This window comes from Ptychodera flava, chromosome 6 (assembly GCF_041260155.1).
Source record: "Ptychodera flava strain L36383 chromosome 6, AS_Pfla_20210202, whole genome shotgun sequence".
NCBI lineage: Eukaryota > Metazoa > Hemichordata > Enteropneusta > Ptychoderidae > Ptychodera > Ptychodera flava.
In genome coordinates, this window is record NC_091933.1 from 38922188 (window position 1) to 38947221 (window position 25034).

Here is a 25034-nt window from a genome sequence, read left to right on the forward strand (position 1 = left end):
AAGTTTGCACTCTGAAAATGTGTTAGCAATCAACCTGTGAAGATGGAACTGTTTCTGCTTCTGTAGTATTAACATGGTTCAGATAACAACGGTGTCAGGTTTGTTCGGATGTGACAAACACTATCTACGACTCACTCGTTAGGGGAGAACCATTTGATTTCGGGGGGGGGGGGTATGGAGGAAGAGGGTATGGGAGCAATTTTTTTTCCTGTCAGAGTGACAGTAATTTTTTTTCCACTGCCAGACCTGCATCAATTTTTTTTCGAATGGAGTAGCAGTGCAATTTTTTTTGGTCATCAAGTTTGTAATGCGTTGTATATAAGGGAGCCATCATTATTTACGGCCTGAAACTCCGAAATTTCGAGTGACCCCCCCTCGCCAACCCTGATGAATCTGAATAACCTCCCTCTCTAACTCTGAAATTTTGACTGATTCCCCCACTTAGAAAAGTTAAATACCAATACATGTGATAGTAAAATTTACAAAATACAGCAACAGTAAAGACCTTTCAAATCCTGATGTACCCTGCTAGACTATCATCAGTTATCTCATGATGGTTCAAAAAAGGTGAACCCATCAAAATGAAATTCAAAGTCACAATAAAATAAAGAATGATATAAAAGCTCACGCAGTATCTAACCATATAGTATATTGTTTAATTTTGATGGGTATTATGACAGGGTTTTCACTAGGATATCTGACCGGGCAGAATTTGAAAGTATAGGGGGAAGAACTACGGGCGGCTAAGGGGAAAGTGTCACAGGGCAAGGGGCTTTCCCCTATCTTGCATGGAAATTTTTAAGATATTGATGTGTGCAATGGTGCAGTCTGGTGCAATCTGAGAGGTGTTTTTTAATTTTTTTTACTAAGTGAAACTGTTAGAATACCCCAAGGAGGAGAGCATGAGAGGGGGAACCCCCTCTCGTATTGGAAAATTTGAGAAATTGATGTGTTTAATGGTGCAATCTGAGAGGAGTTTCAGTTTATTTTGCACTCGGTAAAACTGTTTTAAAATGACATTGAACACTGATATTTTTTACATGTTTTGCATGATCAGTGTTTGAGTCACAATATTCAAAAACAAAACAATGACAATACAATTTGTGAAAAACAGTTCTGTTTGCCAGAGACTGAAGACAAAAGAATACACAGGAACGGAAAATCTGTGACCTTCTTGTGTCATTTCTCCAGCTGCCAGCTTCTAATGAAAAGCCTGAATATGGTATGTTTATCTGTCAAAATGGTCATTGAACTGAGGCAGGTACATTAAAACATGTTTCTGTGATAATAAAAGATGAATTCACAACAGTTCAGTTTTGTCTAGATCCTGTGAAAATTTTGAGAAATTGAAGTGCGCCACGGTGCAGTGAAGTGCAATCCGAGAGGTTACTTAATATTTTAAATTTAATTTTTTTCTTTTACCAGTAAAACTGTTAGAAGACCCAAGGGGGGAGAGCACGAGATGGGGGTCCTTCCCCTCTCGCAGTGAAAATTTTGAGAAATGGATGTGTGTGCAATCTCAGATGTGTTTTAATTTATTTCGCACAAAAAATTGAGTAACCCCGCCACATTTTGAGTAACGCCCCCCTGAAGTTTTCAATTTTTTTAGTGACCCCTAACCCCCTCACATTCCTCCGAATACATGGCGAGACACCGGTGAATCGATAGTGCTTTGACCCGGTGTGTGATCCGGTGTGTGGTGTCATTATATAATCAACATGACCAAGCATCGATGTAAGTTCTCAGGGAAGATGTTATCTTTTGTGGTCAGAGAAACAAGGCTCACGCATTTTATTTCATTACATTTGTTGTTCCTCAATTTTTCATTGTCAACTTGTACATCGATATCTTTCTAACATAGTTTATTGACTCCTGTCTTGTGTTTTAAAATTTCACAATTTACAGAAGTCAAATAGTCCCCTTTAGATAGTGCCTATGCCATTGTTGCCATTGAGATATTGCAACAGAAATCCTGAAACGTGATTTCTTGGGTCAGAAAAGAGAAGGAAAACATTGAGTGTACTGAGGTGTAAAGTAGACCTAATGTAGTGCATGCTTATATCATAAGTGCTGCTGGGGAAAAAACATAAGAATTGCTTGTGGTAAAAAACATGGCGGCCTATGGCGGCGCGCCGGCAAAGAATACATGAAAATAAGGTTCCCAAACTTTGCTAATTTCTGGTGCATTGTGACAATTTTTTTTCACTTCTGTCTGTTATGACAATTTTTTGTCTCAGGCCATGACAGGATAAATTTTTTTTTCCTTCTATCTCACCTGGTGACAATTTTTTTTCTTCTCAAAATCCTCCATGCCCCCCAAATATCAAATGGTTCTCCCCTTAAGGCCGCGTTCAAAAATGGTGAAATGGTGAGGGGGCTGGAGGAATTCACGGGGGATTCGAAAATTCTGAGGGTAGTCGAGGGGGACTTGAAATTTTTGCTCTACCTAATGGGCGGGGGGGGGGGGGACCTAAACATATTTTGGCTTCCCAACATTTTGATGTCGTCCAATGGTTCTAATGTTGGTAATACTTAAACAAAATCTAGAACCTTCTTGTCGCATTTTATGATTTTTATCTCGAAAAAATCTAAAAATGTCTGAATGTTGTATAGTTCCGGTTTTCATCAACACACAACTGATAACGTCTGTGTGGTCATCTTTGCTTACGTTGCACCCATCCTAGGAATGTGACCTGTGTGTGAGTGTGCGTGTGTGTGTGTGTGTGTGTGTGAGAGTGTGAGTGTGTGTGTGTGAGAGAGAGAGAGAGAGAGAGAGAGAGAGAGAAGAGAGAGAGAGAGAGAGAGAGAGAGAGAGAGAGAGAGAGAGAGATTTACGCAGCCCATACAAAACTTCAAAAGCGTTCCCATTTGCTTTTGCGTTGACAACTAGAAAATCTTCAACCCATCCATGCTATTGTTTGTCTTTCTTCCTATCCAACTACCCATAGTCTTTTTTGTATAAATACATCAAACCTGCAGGGTCATAGAGTACAGACTTGTTGTTAGGGCTCACTGGGGTCAATATAAGGTCATGTGCACTCAACCTCAAACGTCGGTCGCGTTACATAATCAACGGCTCTGATTTGTAAACTGACTGTACAGTCTGCAAAATTTCTAGCCGTGACTTTGACATGGATCGGTATCCCATTTGCCACGACATCAATGAATGAGATGAGATGAGATGAAATCCAAAATGAGATGAAAAGACTGTAAACTTGATGTGTACCTCTTATTGAACGGGAGTCGAGGAAAAAAACAGCAGGCTGATGAATTAGACAGTTCAGAACAGTTTTAGCTGTACGTAGTCATGGCGATCACCTGAATTAATATCAATCACGTGCTGAAAACAAGTCAACCGCTAATTGTATTCAACTTCCCAAAATTCATCAATAAATCATCGTTCCATTGTTTTCTATTCTATAAATAAGTTTTTCTACCTCTAAGAATTTCCACGCTTGTGCACATAAGGCTGCGTTCACAAAAATCAGTTAGGGGGAGTTCGAAACTTTTTAGGGTAATAGAGGGGGTGACCAGGAAAGATTTTTTCTCTGCCTGTAGGCGGGACCAGAAATTTTTTTGTTCCCTTTTTTACAATTCCAAAGTTTGATGGGTAATTCAATGAAAATTTCATAAAATTTAAATGTCAGCCAATGGTTCTAATGTTAGTAATAATTAAACAAGATGCATATATTTTTTTCTCGAAAAAATCTAAAATATATGAATTTTCGTGAAAAATAAACAAGTAGGCCTAGTATTAGGGCAGAAGCTGCAAGTGTTGATACTTTTTTCAATATTTATACTCAGTATATCATATACAGTTTCTTGCTGTCTCCCTACAGTATGCTGAAACACAATATTCAGTTTGTTGACAAAATCATGCATGTATGAATATTGGATGATAATTGAATTCGAGTCCAGATTGCAAGTCATTTGTCAATCATACAAATAAGGGGTACATAGTCACAGGCTGTGTTGACAAGCTGAATACTGGACAGGTCAACATACTGTAGGAAGTAGAGCAAAAACGCAGTTGTATATAATCTGAACAAAATTATTGTCAAAAGTTTAACAGCTACCGACCTGCTACTGCCTACGGGCAGTATCACTGTCACTGCCATACCGGCAGTGACAGAGATAGCTCTGAATATGATCAGCTGAAGAAGAGTTCGGGTCATGTGACGCCCATGACAGTGAAACATACTTGTACACGTGATCAGGCCAGAAAGCAACACATTGAAGACCAGGAGATTTGAAAGTTCTCAGGGATTTTGGAATTCTGGCATATGAGAATAATCAATCAATCAATTAAAAAAAAAGATTGAGGTTACCATGCTTGATTTTCCAAATTTGCACATTCTCATCGCAAAATAACACAAAAGTAAAACTTTGTACACTAAAGCCTCTAATTTAGCGTGAATGAAAAAATGTGTGACGAAATATAATTATTTTAATTTTACCAAATTTACCATCATTACACCACGTTTATTTGATGGAATATTTTAACCTTCCAGTATTGTCAATTTTGTAAAACCTTTAAGGTAGAACGCACCTCGGGGACAGAAATTCGGGCCTTCAAATTTTTTCAATTTTCTTCTGACCTACCACTTGTGGGGGCTCATTTTGAAGCTCTTGGCGAAAGAAAAGTTCCACCGTCTTAGTTTTTTGAAAATCGAAAATTTTATTTTTTCCCATAGAGTTTACACAGGGATGGCGGCCATTTTGAATTTCAAATATCGAGAAATCGCAAGATATTTGTCTCTCTAGTACCAAAGTTTGCACGGTGACCCTGATTTTTATTCTTGCTTTGGTAAGAGAATGGTTCAAAGTTTCACTGAGGAAAATATGAGCAAAAGTTTAAGTCTTTCACTTTCGAGGTGCATATTACCTTAAGTAGCATCTAATGTAGCCAAGAATTCCCAATTTGCATAATCTCTCATGATCACCATTTTGTGTGCTCTTTAGCAGGTGCCATTGACCTGGCCAGATCGAGTTGGATTAACTTAAGTCGGCTTTGACTGACAAATAAAAAAAGTCCACTGATGAGTTTAAAAATGAACCAATTTAATAATTTGCCTAGGAATATGGCTCTACAAACTACTAACAACAGGTGGTGTTGAACATCTGCGAGCAGAACTGCCCAATACATGTTTATTTTTTCTTTGCGTGCATCCCCAATAAATATTCGGTTATATGGTAATTGGAGGGGGGACTTGAACATGTTTGATCGTATAGACTGGGGAACATGAAAATTTTTTAGGGTATTGAGGAGGATCTGAAAAAAAAGATTTCAATCGCGATTCCTCCAGCCCGCCAGCGTTATTTGTGAACGCGGCCTAATCAACAGGGAATCCACTTTGTACTTCATGGTTGATCGTTTTGGTGCAGATGACATTTCAGTATAAAACTATTTGTGAAACCATACATGATCTAGTACAGTCAGTGCAATTGAATGAGCTAATCGCATACCTTATATACCGTCACGTACATTAAAAATACATTCAACAACTGGACTCTCGGCATATCTATTTCATATCACCATATGGATTCTTTTCCTCATATCTGTAAGTCACTTGACTTAATCTTATTGGCCTCTCGTTCCCTGCGTCACTTTCCTCATGATTGGCCGAGTGCCGAACTTTGACAACGTTGACTGTGATTCCTGGAATGCAGGCATTCAGAAGAAGTTCGTCTCACAGTTCGTTTGCAACAAATACGGTACAGTGCGACGAAGATGGAAATATCACACACAATCTTCCAATTGAACGAAAACGAGGCGTCGTTAACAGACAATTTTTGAGCTAGAGTAGGTGCTGTTGAGTGTTGTAATGTTAGGAATGAAGAGAGGATGAATGAATTAATCGTGTTAGCTGCGTACATATCCAGTGTGCACGCCATGAACTATCTTACAAACCGAGCCATACGAAACGAAATTTAATTTATCAAATTCTTAATGTCTTAACGACATCACGTTGTTATTTTCTAGGACCGTAAAATATATCAAGATGTATGAATGGTACTTTTTGTATGGCATCGTACAGCCAACCATGATCGATTGAATAGCTCTATTAATAGCATCAGATGTCAACGAAACTGCCACCCGGGCAACAACACCGTCTGATCTCCAATCCTCTGAAAAACACACTGAATCGTTTGACTTGTTAAAATCTTATGTTTTTTCATTTGGCGGGGACAAAATTATCAGTTCAATAGGTTCGATGAAATCACATTTTGTCCAATTTCTCCTCCAATCCACACAGATAGGGTGTCATCACTTATAGTTGAGACGAATATAACAGTACGCCATCAACGGCAATATCGAAATAAGATAGCAGTAATAGTTCCGTTGACGATATACTTTGAGTTATGCTTGTTCGAGAGGGTCTTTGCAGATGGACATCGGACAGAGCCTTGATACTTTGCAAAATCGTAAAACATCACAGTAATATAATGAAATTTGGCTATTTGCTCGACAAGTATACTTTGATTTTACGGATTCTGACCAGTTAAAGAAAATTAAATGTAGATACCCTCTTCACTATGGTACAATTTGTGCGTCTGTAAGACTATCTAACAAAACGTACTTATCTACCAAAATCCTCCCCATTTGCTATTACCCCCTCTCGATGTAGAAAATAATCTCTTAACACAATATTTCAAGCGAGAATCGACCGCGTGGCACTTTTATATTCGCTTTAATACTTGTTTTAAAACTTGTGGACAACGCACGCCAGAACATTTTGTCACATTCTTCCCATGGTAGAAATTACTGCTGTCTTGAGGGTACCTTAAATGTAGAATTAATACAAAAACATACCCCATAAGATGATGTTGACTTGTACTACAGCTTAACACGGGTCCTGCATTCTCTGCTCTTAAAGGTATACTGTCACCTGTTCCAATTTTGCCACAGTTACCATAGAAAGAGAAAATCTAACCAATCACAGATTTTAAGATTTTAAAAACAGCGCCCCCACATTGGGTATTTTGAATACCAAGGAACGCCCCTTTGATCATATATGGGCATGTTTAGATTACAGTTGACTTTATACCTGTAACCCTGAAAACAAAATCTAGCGGGATGATGAAAAAACCACATTTTCAGTTTTGAATCACACGTAAGACGACGTTACAAAAAATAAAAATATGGGGGGGGGGGGGGTCTAACAAGGTTTCGTTTTGAATATGATAAGGAAAGACCACTGCAGAATCATATGTTATATTTTCATGGAAAAGATCAATATAGTTAGAGAAGCACTTAAAAGACTTAAAAGATCTGATATCGATTGAAACAGCTTTCTGTACTTTACTCAAAATATGTCCAAAAACTAAAAATTGAAGATGAGATATACATGTATACGAAAATTTTAATACGCATATATATACATGTCCATGTAAGGGAATAGTAGCTTTACATGTAACGTCTGACACTCCGCGGTTATAAGCTATCACGAATGTAATGGCTACCTGCCTGGTTTATTACATTAAGCAACTTTCAATGATTAAGCTGTTGATTATTGATGCATTAAATATATTAGAGTAAGTCGATACCTTTTGTTTTTTTCTTTGTCGTCTTTTTTGACATCAAATACTGAAGGATTTATCCCTGAGGGGGGGAGAGAGAGAGAGATCACGTCAGCACTCAAGTCTTCATGCTGTTTCAATGGACTCCCATGCTGTCAATCTTATGCATTTTTTGTAAAGCAAAAATGATTCTAAAATAAGAACATTTTTTTCAAAGGTACGTTTGCTTTTTGAAATCTTCACAGAATTGAGACAATACGCGAAGTCAAAATCCTAAAGTATGGCTAATTTACATTTGTTCATTCCTTTATTATTTCGAAACGTGAAAAATTCTTTATATTGTTATCTGGTTAACTGAACTATACAGAGGATGAACGCCCTTTGGAAAGATGACTTAACTCGGTGATCATTTCTTGAAAGCATGAGCATATCTAGCATGATAATAGGGCCGTTCACATTAGCCAAAACAGACTAGGCCCTTGTGAACCCCATAAATGTCATTTTTTTTTATACTAAGCCTAGCACCATCAAAGCTTAAGTATCCTTCTGGTTATTTTCTATTTGTCCTGTGGTGATTGACTCATTGGATTCTTGAGTGACAGTTTTTCTCTAATACAAGCTTAAATTGGCACTGTTGCATGTAAACTGTATAGCAGGTTACCAATAAATGTTTTTCTTAGCTTCGACTTTTTTGGTGAATGTTTCAGAAGAAAATTCACACACCACACTGCAACTGAACGCTGCTTCTGTCACTGTTCATTCGACCTTTGATTAGAACGCACAGACAGTCTAACCGACTATCCAACTGACCGAATAACTGATATTAGGATGACATTTCACCTATTTTGTCGGTGAGAAAGGACAATCCAAATCAGGGCGTCTTGGGCCTGAGGTCCTGTCTGTAGTCATGAAATGTTGCGACTGAAATATCGCTTCGCCAAATTCTTTTCATTGTTATGTTGTTGACTTAAATTGACAGATTAAGAAAGATTACTTAATTGACCGCTCGAAGACGTTGCAACGATACATACAGATCACGTAACAAATTTATGACAGTATGTAATTGTAGGGGTCAAACTGGGGCGAGAAAGGGCAAAACTACAATATACGAATGACTTCACACAAACACAAGAGCGATCGCCACTTGGTAATTTTGACACAGCGCATGCTTATTGATTCCCGGTAAGGCTTTGTTCTTCGTTTTGCTCTTCTGAAAATTTAACCAATTTGGACTTTTTTGGACTTTGCATTAAAGTTAGTCACACTTTGAGCCTGAGTTGAAATTTTTAGTGTTCAATCTGAAATCGTATCCATGTGTTCCGTTTACATACTGATGACATTAAGGAGTGCAAATAAGTGTTCGAAGTGGATTCTTGGTGAGTTGGCGGGCGGTTCCTTTCTCATATCAACAGGAGGGGGAGGGGCGATGTTATCATGATCAGATACAGAAATTATATTATTTTGCTCAGCGAAGCTTCAAACAAGTTTTTAAAAGTGTACCAGGAATGGAAATGGTCACTTTTGAGATTTTCGGATGGGAAGGATAAACGGATGGCTGGTTGGCAAGCCTTTGGACGGAGAATGAGTTCGAGTATCATTAGTCGGAGGGAACAATTATGATGTGCGGATAGTGGTGATGAAACGCATTTAACATACAATGGACGCGGATATAACAGGGTCAGCCCATAGTCATATTTCTCTTCAGTTAAGAAAAACTGGATGGGTAAACATTGTGTATCAGAGATCGAGGAGACCTTTCAATCATCAATGATTCGGCAAACTGTACCAACGAACTCTTAAGTCGGCGAACTCTCTATGAACCCTTGCAACGTGCGCTGTCATGGAGACTGACTGACTTGTAAAGCTCGGCTCCACATAACGATATCTATATAGTGATTTGTATAGTTGTTTGATGTTGAGTGTATATTTTATAAACTTAGATTTCATCTTTTTTTCTTTGATGAAACCATTAGATACACGTAAGAGTAGTTATAGCTCTGCGTGGCAGGCTGAGGGCTGTGTGTTACCGGCGTGGTGGGAGGCCGTATAACGCCGGTAACACACAGCCCAGCCATGCAAAGCTAGAGTAGTTATTGCTGCGAAAACGAGCCCTGCGACTCCTTGACATGTTCTTTTGGGAGTGGCCACTCCAATGACCAAGCTACCCGAGTGGCAAAGGCTACGGATTCGCAGCAAGAGTAGTTATAACTGTGTACACACAATTGCTGGCTGCGCGGTGAGGGAAAGTCGTCCGTAAACAAGCAGGATGCCGCTGTTTGGCAACTTTCAGGCCTGAGGGAAAACAAACAAACAAACACATTTCATTTACTGTAAGATGTGTTTTGTAACACACCTCATTCCATTTCTCACTGAAAAAAAAATCAATTAATTCTTCTGCTCTCACTGGTCTCGGCCGCAAACGGTATCTCCTTCTTCTTTCGCGTGTTCCAAAAATGCGCATGTGTAGACGGCGCTTTTAAACTGCGTAAGTCAATGGCACAGAGAAACATTGACAGAGTGGCAACGCTTGCATGCCTTTTGTTCCATGGTCGTCTCGGTAGACTATTGGCTTTTCATATTAAAATGAGCTTCAAAGGTGTTAAACTTTTTGGAGGCTTTTTGTTTGTGGTTGATAATCACACGAGATTATGCGAAAAATACGACGAGATGGCATCGTACTGCCAGTCGCGTAGCAACCATAGTTACTTTGTGAGCTCTCAGGCCAGAAACACTGCTTCACGCCAATCAAAACATAACACGCCAGCAGTTTCATAAACATGTCCTTCCTTGACGCACGTGTAAAAGACGGTATGACTGACTGTAAACTATTGAGTAAAACCAGACAGTATCGATAAAAGACTTTCAAATTTGGTTCAAACACACTCATTATATATTCATAAAAGTATGAGAGGAATTTTTAAAACGGTAAAACTCACTTTCCTGAAGCTCAAAACACTCCCGTTTTCGCAAGCACGTCAATTCCGCTCAGCACCACACGACAACAACAACACAAACTTTGCCGAACATACTTTCGCTAAACAATTGGCGAAAATCCGAAAATTATAGCTGAAATTACCGAAGGATGCATGGTCGGCACTCTTCGGAAAAGAGAGGCGAGAGCAACCTGAGGCGAGGCGAACATGGATGGGTTACGTAACCGCTTCACGCCTTAAACAATACACGTTGCCACTCTGTCTATTGTTAACCGGTTAACAGTTTTGGAACATGTGTCAGCACCAACTTGACGCACACCACGTGACCGTAAATTGACGAATCACGATAGAGATTCTGCATGAGGTTTGTTACAAATTACAGTAAAAATAGTATAAAGACCAAAAAGTCTGCTTGTACAAAGGCAAAACTAGCTCTGTCTGAGGCTCGACTTGTAAATGAGAGTTTACGATTGGCACCCTGTGTTCAAGATTAAGATACAATGTAACATTACCATGCACTGGTCCATGTACAATTTTTTTTTCTCTCAACTTCCCCAGACAAACTGTCTGCATGGGACATACAATGTTGTCGACTTTGCCAGCTGGCTACAGCTGAAACTAATTAGTGTGAGCAGTTTTATTGCAGTTCAGTGCAGTGGCTTCGCGCTCTATTACTGAAAAGGGTAGTAATAATCTTGATAAACAAACACAATAGGTACATATTGAATAGCTCAGAATTATCGCCCATTGGCAAGCAACAGATTATTCGATTTTTTTGAAACATTATTCGAGTGTTTTGAAACAATCGATCGAGCCATTGAACAAAATTAAAAGAATTGTATAGTGCCAAATTATTTGATATCAAGTAGAAAGTGACTTTAAAGGCGGCGACGTTGAATAAAAAAGTTACCACTGCAAATGAAAAAAAACCAAAAAACCAAAACAAAAGAACAAACCGTCGATTTTGATTGTCACAACGAACCGAGTCTCCTAACAACAGACATACGGTAATTGAGAAATAAAGTATTTTAAACATGTGGGTCTCATTCTCTCAAGCATGGTCTCGGAAGATCAACGTTTTAGTATTGTTTTGATGATTTTCTTCTTCTTTGTCTATTTAAATTGTGCTGATCGGAGAATCATGTCATTCTTTAGAGACGGTTCTGCTCTGTTATACGGTGACTAAGTCGTGTATAAAATGAACAGCTTGTTACAATAACCAGTCCCTACTTGCATCGATTTTTGTGTGTGTGAGCGCCAGCGCGTCAGAAGTACAACCGACTGCCGTCGTTGCCCACTTCTATATTGTTCGGTTACACACAAAATGCGTGACTGGCTAACAAATTGATTGAACAACTGACTTTTGGTAATTCTTTCTGTTCTGACAGAACGGCATCTCAATCAGGGCATCTTGAGCCTCAAGTCCTGTCTATAATCATGGTATGGCACGATTGAAATATCACTTCGCCAAATTCTTTTTATTGTTATCTGGTTAACTGAAATTCACAAATGATTAAGACCCTTAGGAAAGGTGACTTAATTTACCATTCGAAAACGTTGCAGCAATACACACAAATCAACGAACAAAATTATAATGACAGTTGATTGTAGGTTAAAAGCTGGGGCGAGACAAAGGGCGGAACTAAAATCTACGAATGACTTCACACAAACAAAAGAACAACGCTGGTTTAGGGAAACTACATTATCGGTACGCATTGTTCCTCGTGTTTGCATCTTCTTCTACATATGCCGATTGCGATTTCTTTAGACTTTGCCTCGACTTAGCTACATCTACATCAGTCTTGGTCTGGTCCCTTACCCATTTTCTTCGGTAGAGGGCGTGGGGGAAAAATAGGGTCCCTATTTTTCCCCACGCCCTCTACCGGGGAAATGGGTCAGGGAACCAGACTACATCAGTCTTGGTTACCCACACTGCACTGCGGGGCTCCCATCCACCGTCCTTGCATGCCAGTCTTGGGAAATCCCTTTCCAAAATCTCCGAGCAATATGGTGCGATACGGATAAGAGCGATGCATCCTGGGAGCAACTAATCTATGATGCAGTTACTATATTTTGAGAGAAAGTCACGGAAAACACAACTTCAAGGTCATGTAGAAGTGGCTTTCGAAGTCCCTCCGAAGTAATGAGTGCATGTGAACTATGACATTCATTTTTTTGATCAGTTTAAGGTTCCGAGACAAGAAATTGGCCTTTTTAAGCTAACAATTGTCTAGTGATTAATAAGCTCAGACCCCCAGTAAATTATATATTTTCGGAAAGTTCAGATAAAGGGGAACATTTTGGGTACCATAGTGTCACCATTGTTTACATAACTATCACGTGACAGGTAATTTGCATAACTTTCAAAATCGGTTTTCCCTATGTTTTGTTTCAATGTTTTGAGATATAAGGCTGAAATTTGTGTGAGTGCAAGCTGTCCTAAGGATCTTTCATAGCGTGTCTCAGATTTTTTAAACCTTCTAAAACAATTTTTATGCCAGAAAAACTTCTAGATCGGTGAATTTAACGTTAGTTGATTTCTTTACAATTGTGCTCCAAAAAACGGACAAGATACAAAAAATATGAGACACACTTAAACAGAGCATTGTGACAGCCTGTATTCAGCAAGTTTGATCCAGATATTTTGGAGAATATAGACAAAACACAGGGAAAACGATTTTTGAAAGGTTATGCAAATTACCTGTCACATGATAGTTATGTAAACAATGGTGCCACTGTGGTGACCAAAATGTTCCCCTATATCTAGACTTTCAAAAATGTACAATTTATGGGGGTTCAGAGCTTATTCACCACCAGAGAATTGTATATTTAAGGTCAATTTCTTGTTTTGGAACCTTAAGGACAAGTACGGTAGAATGACGCAAGATATAAAAGTCATAGTTCACACTCATCACTGAGGTGGGATTTCGAAAGCCACTCCTACGTAACCTTGAACATGGTAGATCATGTCACTACAAAGTTAATATCCAACTTAATATATACATGTTTCATTGCTGTAAAAATTACTTTATTTCTCACATGCAAGCTATGTTCAGTTGCGTACTATTTGACTTATTTATAGCATTCTTCAAGTGAAACTCTTCTTTTTATTTATAACGGCGACAAAATAAAAATAGAGAAATGAAAGTTCCCGACCGGCTACAAATGTTTACAAAATAGAAAAATAGAAGAGCGGTGATAAAAAGATCCGTGTAACAGAATTCAAAGAGTTGAGTTGAGTTCCTAATTGGTTGCTATGAGAGACTAAGTAACAGTCACGGCGTCAACCAGGAATAAAAAAGTTGATATTGAAAATAAAAGTTGCCTTTGATCAGAGCAACGAACCTTGTCTCCAAAATCGATAGTTATAGCATTGTACAGGTTTAAAGTGCTGGGAGCATGCGCATTAATGAATATAGGGTTCGAGCTCTTCAAGGTATGAGGTAATCTCGGACCAGCAATGTTTGAATATCGTTTTAGTGGTTTCTTTCTTTGCTCTATGTTCATACAGTTGTGATCGCACATCTTATTTTATTCTTAAATGACAGTTCTTCTCTAATGTAAGGCATCAAGATTATGTGTAAAATGAATGGCCGGTGACGATCAAGTATTGAACAGACGGTTCCAATAAATTTAGCTATTACTATCCCTAGCAACGATTTATGTGTGAGTGAATTAACAAAAAATAATATACCCCGCTGTCCCAGTACCATACTTCAGTTACTGTCCATTCGACGTTAGATAAGAATTTAACTGGTGAAAGGTCAATACCGATTGTTCCTCTGAAAGGTCTACACGTACTGCGAATATCACTGCAAGTAAACTCTTGAACCCTTTCTCTCATCGCTTTAGCCACACTTTTTATCTTAGCCGGAGATGCATGGATGGTGGCCGACAGAATTATCAAGCCGGCGTAGGTAAAGAACAGGTACGTTACCGGTCTTAGTACCGAATACTCCTTGAGCGTACCGCCCCCTGGGATGAGATCACCGAACCCTATGGTTGTCAAGGATATGAATGTACAGTATACAGCGTCTATAAAGGTCCAATCCTGTTCTGTGTAAAACATGAACAACGCCGCAAGTACTGTGTATAGTAAGTAAATAACTGAGAGTATGCCGAGGACATTGCCTTCAATCCCGAAGTCCGATGAATCAGTACTGTCCTTGCGAGATTTCATTTTACTTGTGTCGCCCTTGTCTGTTTGCCCTGACTTGTCATCTTTCAGAGTATGAATAGGTTCCATCGGGATAGCCTCGTTTTCACATTCTTTGACGTCTTTTCTCTCAATATCACTGCCTGACCCAGCACTTTCTGTATCCTTTCCAATGATCTTCTTCAATATTCTGCGGGTCAGTTTGAAAAGGAGATCTCCGAAATTCGACAAAAATATCAAATTGAGTGGTATTCCTATTAAACTGTAGAACAGCATGACAATCCGGCCAGTTTGCGTCATCGGTGCAATATCACCGTAACCTGTAATACAAAAAACAAAACAATATGTTTCAGAGAAAACGTCAAGTTGTTCGCGTCCGAATTCCAGCTGAGTTCACCCACGTCTTCATAGTGTAAGTTGTGGTAGGCTGCATGGAGCCGAGTCCTTACGTTCATGAACTTATGTCGGCCAAGGAGTTAGCCACTGAGTTATAGGTTCCCGTGCATACTTTTGATTGAAAATTCAGAACTGGAAAATATCTTCACTTAGGTTGTGAGTCTTAGAGCTATGTCAGTCCAACCACATTTTGAGCTCTCTTGATGTTCAAATGGAAGATGGTTCGATAGCAAGTAAGAAACTGCTTCCATTTCAATAAACATTTTCCGATCAATATTTCGGTTCTATACTGGGGACCTCCATCGAAAATCAAAACTTAATAAACGTTGGTTAAGTTTAAATTAATATGTGGGAAAATAAACGCTAGGAAAGACTACATAGCGAGTGGAAAATCGTCGGTCAAAACAAACTACGGTAAAATGTGTGTAGACTAAATAAAGCGGAAACGTAAGTGGAAGTCCACAAAAGACCAACTATGCATCGCGCAAACCCTCAAGATTCATTCTTAGATTCATTCTTAGATACAAGTTCAAAATGAAGAGGATGCAAGATAAAGAAGGTAGAACTTTGATATAAAATTTACCTCAGTAAGGTGTAACTTGTAAGCGACAGGGATAGCATAACCAAAGTGGCGGAAATATAACGGTAATATTGTCTCTGAGACACAAGCAGGCAAGGGAAAGGTTAGCTTAGTGGAAAATATACCACATGTGGCAAGTGTGTCTAAGCAGTGGGTGATTTTCACCTGTAATTGTTGTCTAACGCTGCCTTTTTTCACCCGACCCTGCCAATTGTCTTCCTAATTAGAACCACTGTTTTATCAAATTTATAAGGGAGCGTTCAGTTATTATGGCCGGGGGTGGGCCGGCAAATTCTTCCTGCCCATCAGTCAAAATAAGTGAACCCCCCTACCCATTGTACCAAAAAATTGATGACCCCCCCTTTCAAGATGACAAAAATTTCATGACCCCCCCCTCATTGCTTGAGTAAATTAGCTGCACACACAAACACCTCAGGGGTATGGAGTGATAGAATCCCCCCAAAAAAGACCTTAGATTTTTTCAAATGACCTTCCTTACAAACTCAAAAGGTGTTAATGCTCAGATTTCCCATTCTGACTTGTTCTAATTTTGAAATTACCCCTCAAAGGGGTTGGACAGAAATTACTGGTGGATCGCAATATTTTTGCGCAAGCGTGTGTACATATTTTGATATTTGGATTTAATTGAAAATCAGCTGTTGATAATGTTGATTCACTATACCACAGACTAACATGAACAGAGTGGCAACACTTGCATGCCTTTTGTTCCATGGTCGTCTCGGTAGACTATTGGCTTTTCATATTAAAATGAGCTTCAAAGGTGTAGACTTTTTGGAGGCTTTTTGTTTGTGGTTGATAATTACACGAGATTATGTGAAACATACGACGAGATGGCATCGTACTGCCAGTCGCGTAGCAACCATAGTTACTTTGTGAGCTCTCAGGCCAGAAACACTGCTTCACGCCAATCAAAACATAACACGCCAGCAGTTTCATAAACATGTCCTTTCTTGACGCACGTGTAAAAGACGGTATGACTGACCGTAAACCATTGAGTAAAAATAGACAGTATCGATAAAAGACTTTCAAATTTGGTTCAAACACACTCATTATATATTCATAAAAGTATGAGAGGAATTTTTAAAACGGTAAAACCCACTTTCCTGAAGCTCAAAACACTCCCGTTTTTGCCAGCACATCAATTCCGATCAGCACCACACGACAACAACAACACAAACTTTGTCGAACATACTTTCGCTTAACAATTGGTGAAAATCCGAAAATTACCGAAGGATGCATGGTAGGCACTCTTCAGAAAAGAGAGGTTACGTAACCGCTTCACGCCTTAAACAATAGCTGTTGCCACTCTGATGTTACTCTGTGACTATACATGGTATACATATATTTTCTCATACATGTATGAGTAATCTATGTGATACTTTTTCAATACAAAACTATATCTATGCATTTATAGATATTTGATAATTTGCATAAATGTACTTAAATAAAATAGGGTTGTTACAACTGGCATGTGGACAAAAACTTTGACCTTAGAATTTCACCAAAAATGTTCATCCACTATACATGGGAGTCAATGATAAAATTGTGAATAATTTTTTTTCCAATGAAAAACTTGGTATACTTGTGCATATACAGACGTTCAATAATTAACATAATTGTACTTGATTAGAATACATGTATGATGGTTAAAGGTGCATATTATGTGTACAAGAAATCTGATTATGGAATTTCACTGAAAATGTTCATCCACTATACTTGAGAGTCTATGAGGAAAGTATGAATAATTTTTTTCCAAAACAAAAATAGGTAAACCCATGTATTTATGTACTCTTGATAATTGATATCAATGTACTTGATTAGATTAGGGTGGTAACAAATGGATGTGTTCGCCAGAAATTGGATTTTGGAATTATACCAAAATGTAGATTCACTGTACGTGGGAGTCTAAGAGGAAAATATGAATAATTTTTTCCAATACAAAACTATCAAAATCTGTGTATTTATAGACATTTGATAATAATTTTTAAAGTATTTAGTTAGCCTAGATTTAAAGGTTGATATGTGTGCAAGAAATTAGATTTTGGAATTTCACCGAAATGCTGATTCACTATACACTGGAGTCTATGAGAAAACTAAGAATAATTTTTTTAAATGCTAAACTAAATTAATTTGTGCTTTTATAGGTGTTTGATAATTGATACAAATGTACTTGATTCAAATAGGGTATTTAAAAGTTCAGATGTGGACAACAATTATGATATTGGAATTTCACCTAAAAGTATTATTTAACTTTTCATGGTACTAGTAGTCTCAGTACAGGTAACTGTTAAATAATTTCCCTGACAAAACTTGCTATATCTCTAATATGTAAGTAATAGGAATTGTTCATTGCCCTCAGTGCAGTGAGCTTGATTTTGCAATAAGACAAGCCTCAGAGTTGTCAAGTCAAGATGTTCATGTGACAGATAATTATACTTTTGTTCAGATTTACAGGTGAATAACTTGAGAGAATGAAATCATGCAACGAATCATTTTTATCTCCCAGAATATTTCTGAACACTGAAACTGCTTTTTGACGGGACGGATACTTATGAAAATTAAGTGACCCCCCCTGAGCTGTTTGAAAAATACATGACCCCCCCCCTTTGCAGTTTTTAAATTTGAGGTGACCCCCCCTGGATTTTGCCGGCCGACCCCCGGCCATAATAACTGAACGCTCCCTAAAGTGGATATATAAAGTGCATACATTGCAAAAAGGATTACAAGCACACATCACACCAAATCTGATCACTGATGCTTTCACATGTCCCTCTCAACAAGATTCGTTGTATCTCAGTGAAACGTGACGGACAATAAAATCTGTAAAATCATTTTGTGAAATCATTTATTTGACCTCTAACTTACCGATAGTTGTGATGGCAGTGACCGTCAGATAAAGACAGGTAGCAAAGTTCCATTCACGCCATGTGGACGGAGCTGTGTAATCTTCAATGACGGGTTCCAGCAGTTCGATAACATCGTCGACTACCAATGTCCAATTTTCTTGGTGAACGTTCCTCAAACTTCGCAATGATCCGAGAAGTTGCAGTCGCAATTCGGTCCGGTCAAGTTCTACGCTCTGACGATGAGGCGCTTCAATGAACAGAAACATAGCGGCACCAAGACACAGGTACCCAGCTAACAGAACAATCAACAAGAAGTTGATTTTAAATATTAGTGAGACTCTACGACACTTACTAGAGGAGGACATATCGTTGGATTTTGTCATTCTGACGAACGAACAAACTGCAGGTTGACTGGCAAACTAACCGACTGAATAACTGGTTTTTGGTGACATTTCACTCAAAATCCTTTTCCTGTCACCAGCGCACCCCATAAGTCGTGATCAGCCCGAGGCGCTGTCTTTAATCATGAAATGCGACAATTGTTGTGTCACTTCGCCAAATTCTTGTCGTAGTTATTTGGTTGATTGAAATTGACGGATTACTTTGGGGCTTTGACAAATCATGGACAAAACGAAGACGTTACTGCAATGCATACAAATCAAGTCACAAAATATATTAGTGTATGTTGACGAGTAATTGTGGAGTAAGACTTAGACCGGAACTATTCTGTACGAATGACTCCACGCAGACAACTGAACAATACTGCCTAGTAAATATACGCTTCATTTACGTTTATCGAAGCTTAGTAAAAGTGTTGCCCTCCGTTTCAAGTTCATTCAGTCCTTTATGATTTTATATTTCCATTAAAAACATTTGATCACAATGATAAATAGGTGACCAAGAAACATTTGACTGAATTGACATTAATGCTATGTTTCTGTCGCATCATGTGTACTTGTATTATCTAAGTGTTCAATGTTGTAGAATTAATTAGAAAATGTATTCGTCCACAAAAAAATCGTCGTCATTTGATTTTTTTCCTGCAAATTTACACTATTTGCAAAGTCACTTATACTCTTTATAATCTTATCAATGATGCTGTATAAGTGGTAAACAAAAACCTTTAGCTCCAATCACAAAGAGTGGACTTGGCAAACGACAGCACTATAGTGTCTGTAACACATGCTTAAGAGCTTAAAACTGCTTTAAAACATAATAGCTTGCATTAAAAGACAACGAAGCTGTTGCTAACATAGGTCGCATCATAATTCGACCTTGTGAGTTTTACTGTTTCATAACCAGGTACCTCCTTTTTTTGTGGATATAAAATTGTGCAAAAACCGGCAATTTTTGACATGAAAATGTGCTATTAAACGGCAACTTTGTCACTGTAGATAAGCTGTCATGAGTAATTGAATGGTAATTCACAATTTGATCTATGATTATCGTTCAAGACCTGTAAGATTGATTTAACAATTTTGACATGTTAATTCGTACTTTGATTTGTTCAATCGCTTTGTCTATACTTTACATTTTGTTTAATATCAGTAGCAATGAGAGTTCTGACTTTGCTTTGCAATCTCCGTATGAAGGACTTTGTCTGCGCTTCCTGTATTTTCTCTGTTGTTTTGCAAAATGAATAAGTGAAAACAGAAAATAGTATGAAGCATAAGTTCCTAAGCAGTGATGTCATGTCTTTCGCATCGATTGAACACACCCTGTCCCACGAGTGACAGCTGAAATACGAGATAAGAAAGGTGACAAAGAGAAAGTCCCTATTTATAGAAGATCAACAGGAACTCAACAGTTGTCGGGTCAAAGGTCATTCACTGAGCGGGATTTCTTCGCCATACCATGACGTATGCTTGCATACTTCTTAATGAAGAGACAAAATGTCTTCTTGAATAAACCTTGATTTATTAGATTACAAATTGAATGTATTACAACACTAAAAGTGCGCCAGTATTCCAGTTGATTTTACATGAATAGTAAGATTAAAGCCCGACTTCATACATGTAACACTTTCATGGGTTCTGCTGGTTTTTGGCCTACAAATTGAATATGAAAACTTCTACGATGACGTGACGTGACTGCTTATAAAGTAAGTAAACTCGTGAGCTCCTTTATGATGGAAGTCCTCACATAAGAGGATAAATTGTAGTTGACAGTCTAAATACTACCGAAAAGTGCGAAAAGAACATACATGCAAAGAATAATGTGAGAATGCTTCTTAACTTATCAAGTACGTTATATAGGAGTATCTAGATTGTCTCGCCGTAGTCTGGTCTTCTCACTGTTTTGCATGCGTCTTTCCTGAGCGATATTTTTAGATTACTTTGAGTGTTGTTACAAATTCCGCTAATAAGTATTTGACTGAAGATAATACTGCAAAAACGTTTAAACACTTGGCGGGAAAAATACAAATTGTAAGTATCATATTGATACGGAACAAAATTACAAATCAGACAGACTTGAGTAACTTTAATTATTAACTATTAGTATTTTAACCGTATGAAATGACATCATTGTACGTGTTGTACAGCCCAGCCTCATTCACAGCTGTAATAGCGACGTAGTAGTTTTGTGATTTTTCAGCTCCAAAGAATTCATAGCTAGTTTGGCGTGTCATGTACCATTTGATTATATCACTTCCAGCTTGCACTGTGCTTAGCGTCAGTTCGTAGATCAAGGAAGAGTTGCTCCGGAACACGTGACTCCAGCCAACGCTTACAATGTCTGACGATGACCAGGTGGACTCAAGAGAAACTCCTTCAAAAAGTGAATGGACAGTGGAAAAGGTTAACTTATGATTAACAATAAAGACCTTGACATATTTCAAGAAAGATGTATTTTTTCACAGCTTATTATTCAGCTGATCCAGTGACAGTTGATTGATCTTTTTATCATTCATCAATGTGATAGATATTTCTTCCTAACAACACAACGTGACATTTTTATTTCGTACGATAATTAGGTAAATGTTAATGATAGAATCAATCGAGTTTCAACAGAAAGTTCTCTCTACCCTGAGAGCTCTTAGTACAATAAAAATAAGGTTTCAATAACGCAGCTGTTCCACACACTTTTAATACTTTTGAGTGTTTTAAACGTCTTATTTCTTCATTTCTTACTCTCATTTTAAAGAGGTTGTCTTCATCAGCTTGTTTAATCACACGTGTTAAACGCATTGATGATGAAAAATAAAGGCTGATAGACTTTTCTTTCAATATAATGCATTATCTTCCTCTGCTAATCAATCTCCAGTCTGTAAAAGATGTGGATTGAGACACCTACCCGTCAGTATCGGTGGATCGGTTTCTATGGTAACATTCGTTGACAAAATGGCGCTCTTTAACCCTGCATAATTCACAGCTCGCAGTTCGACTTGATACGTTCCATAGGATTTCATATCGATACCTTTCAGTTTTCCGGAGGTTTCACCTTTCAAACCGATTAACTTCCATGCAGGCTCTTCCTCTAAACCTTTGCCGAGGAGTCTACACTGTGAATATAAATACATGAAACGGTAAATAACAAATCATTCAGGGGAAGCTATATACATACATACATACATACATACCTACCTACCTACCTACCTACCTACCTACCTACCTCCCTACCTACCTACCTACCTACCTACCTACTTACCTACCTACAAACCTACAAACCTACATACATACATACATACATACATATATATATATATATATATATATATATATATATATATATATATTATATATATATATATATATATATATAATATTCTTTTGGCGTAATACTAGATTCTCTATCAACAGAAAATTGAATTCAAAGCCATCAAATCTCACTTTTGATCCGTCAACACACGCTGGATCTAATGTCCACCTTCGCATTGTGATGTAATGCATTTGCCATTGTGTGTGAAGGGTGAATCTTCCAGGCAGATTGCGCATGACTCCGAAATCATGCTATTTGTTAAGTATAGTCCACAATCTCACAATTGTGAAATGCCTGAACATTCATTTCGTTTTTATTTTTTTTTTTTATTTATTGCTCATCGAAAAGGCAAACCCAATTATAGGATGAGGTACCAACAACCCACTACCAATGAGGAGTCATGTGCCTTGCTCAGGGGCACAACACCGTACCGAAGCCTTGAACTCACCATCCCCTGACAGTTAGTCCGTCACTCTGGACCTACCGAGTCTCGAACTCACCGTCCTCCGAAAGTGAGTCCGGTACCCTAAGGCTGCGTTCACAAATACAGATGGGGGGGGGGGGGGCTGGAAGAATCGCGATTGAAATCTTATTTTTTTCAGACCCCTCTCCGTCCAATAAAAATTTGCAAGTCTACATCATCTATATGACCAAAATTTTTCAAGGCCCTCCATTATATAGCCGCATACTTATTAGGGATGCATGAAAAGAAAAAATAAACATGTATTGGACAGTTCTACTCGCAGATGTTCGACACTACCTATTATTAGCAGTTTATTGAGCCATATTCCTATAAGGTAAGTTCTTAAATTGGTCATTTTTAAACGCATCAGTGGATTTTTGAATTTATCAGTCTAGGCCGATTTGAGGTTAATCCAACTCTGGCCAGGTGTATGGCACCTGCTGAAGAGCACACAAAATGGCGATCATGAGAGAGTATGCAAATTGTGAATTCCTGGCTACATTTTGCCAAATTGCCATAATAGAAAACTGAGCACAGTGACCGACCAAAATATTTTTTCAAAAGTACGAGACATATATGACTTACATGCTGCTTAGAATTGACAAAACTGGAAGGTTAAAATATTCCATGAAATAAACGTTTTAATCTCTAGAATTTTGGGTGTAATAATGGCAAATTTGGTAGAAAATAAATAATTCCATTCAGTCACACAATTTTTCCTTTAGAGTCTTTACTGTTCAAAGTTTTACTTTTGTGTTATTTTCCGATGAGAATGTGAAAATTTAGAAAATCAAGCATGGTACCGGTGACCCCCATCTTTTTTCTTTAATATTTGATTATTCCCGTATGCCAGAATTCAAAAACCCCTGATAACTTTCAAATTTCCCGGTCTTCCATATCATGTGTTGCTCTCTGGTCTGATCTTATGTACTTGTATATTTCACTGTCATGAGCATCATTTGACCCAAACTCTTCTTCAACTGCATCAGAGCTCTGTCACGGCCCGGCTATATGCAGTGACAGTGACACTGCAGTAGTTGAATTAACTTTGATTATTTTGACAATATTTTTGTTCAGTTTATACAACTGTGTTCTTGTTCTACTCCATATTGCATGTTGAACTGTTCAGTATTAAGCTTGTCAACACGGCCTGTGTATGTGTACTGTGCATTTGTATCATTGACAAATGACTTTTAGTCTGGACTCTAATTCAATTATCATTCAATATATATTTATATATACAGGCTTTGTTGACAAACTGAATATTGTGTGTTTCAACATACTGTAGGGAGACAGCAAGAAACTGTATTTGATATATTGCATAAAAATTTTGAAAAAGTATCAACATTTGCAGCTTCTGCCCCATTACTAAGCCCACTTCTTTGGTTTTTTTTAACGAAAAATCATACATGTTTAGATTGTTTCGAGATAAAAGTCATGAAATATGACAAAATGGTTCTAGATTTTGATTCATTATAACTAACATTAGAACAATTGGATGACATTAATATGTTATTCATTTCTATTGAATTATCTGACAAACCTTGAAATTGGAAAATGTAAAGGTTAAAGGGAACTAAAATATTTTCAGTTCCCCCGCTATAGGCAATGCAAAACTTTCAAATCCCCCTCCTGTACCCAAAAATTTTCAAATCCCCCTGAATTCCTCCAGCCCCATCACCGTTTTTTGTGCACACAGCCTAACCACTGTCCCACGGTGCCTCCTATTACATAATTGTCAACGTCGGTCTGATTATAGTGACAAATTAACTGAATTGACTACATCGACTACATCAACTCTGCTGTACATTTTGCAAGAAGATTCTGGTCAATTTGTAAATATCGGAGGAATTGCACAGAAGTTTGGTGGGAAATCCTGTAGCTTCGCTGACTGTGTATGTAGTTGTGTATCTGCTGTAGCAAAATCATCTAAGGATTTATCAATGCTACCCATTCTGAACCATGTGTAGTCCTTTTCGAACCCGCTGCATTAAATTCATTGGGTCACGCATCAAAGGTGGGAAGCCTAATTTACCACAGGAACTATGACTCACCCAAACTGTAACACTTGGATAAATGTTGGTGACAATGGGAACACACAATCTGTCAGGTTGGACCGAATATTCATAGATGGGGGTGTTTATGGATGCCATGGGCGAATGGTCATTGTCGGCCCACTGACGGAGGAGTACCAGTTAAATTATCAGAGCGTGATGCATATTGCAGAGGCAGCTTAACAAAGAAGGTCTCGCGAAAAGGCACGAGTCTCAGTGAACATTATTTCTAGTATCGGCTCTACGGTTTGGGAAAGGGGCAAGTTAAACAATCGTATGCCTTTTCCAAGTGGACAGGCAGGAAGAAAGGATTTGATCATTTGTCAGGATTTGACGAGGAATTTGGGCAAGATTATGCGATAGGG

The 25034-nt window shown here is 38.2% G+C and overlaps 2 protein-coding genes across 2 annotated transcripts in view; both read right to left on the bottom strand.

Annotated features, from left to right (window-relative positions):
• Window positions 1-5522: 5522 nt before the first annotated feature.
• On the bottom strand, window positions 5523-18719 carry LOC139134489 (potassium channel subfamily K member 15-like). Its single transcript, XM_070701348.1, has 3 exons — window positions 18473-18719; window positions 14226-14930; window positions 5523-5659 (listed from the first exon to the last, which is right to left on the bottom strand). Exons 1-3 carry the CDS (start codon window positions 18717-18719, stop codon window positions 5523-5525), a joined length of 1089 nt encoding a protein of 362 aa, XP_070557449.1.
• An 827-nt stretch (window positions 18720-19546) lies between these two features.
• Window positions 19547-25034, bottom strand: part of LOC139134490 (uncharacterized) — a 34071-nt gene continuing 28583 nt past the window's right edge. Inside the window, exons 50-51 of the mRNA XM_070701349.1 lie at window positions 21748-21955; window positions 19547-21222 (exon numbers count right to left, since the gene is read on the bottom strand). Coding sequence (XP_070557450.1) covers window positions 20957-21222; window positions 21748-21955 — 474 coding nt within the window. The 3' untranslated portion in view covers window positions 19547-20956. The remainder of the gene's footprint in view (window positions 21223-21747; window positions 21956-25034) is intronic.

What these genes read in the sequence shown, in the direction of transcription:
- LOC139134489 (XM_070701348.1), bottom strand. Translation starts at nt 18,719, where the DNA reads ATGTTTCTGTTCATTGAAGCGCCTCATCGTCAGAGCGTAGAACTTGAC. An exon ending in CACTGCCATCACAACTATCG is followed by an intron (nt 14,931 to 18,472) that starts GTAAGTTAGAGG and finishes TTTGTATTACAG; the next exon opens with GTTACGGTGATATTGCACCG. An exon ending in ACCTTTCAGAGGAACAATCG is followed by an intron (nt 5,660 to 14,225) that starts GTATTGACCTTT and finishes CCTGCATTCCAG; the next exon opens with GAATCACAGTCAACGTTGTC.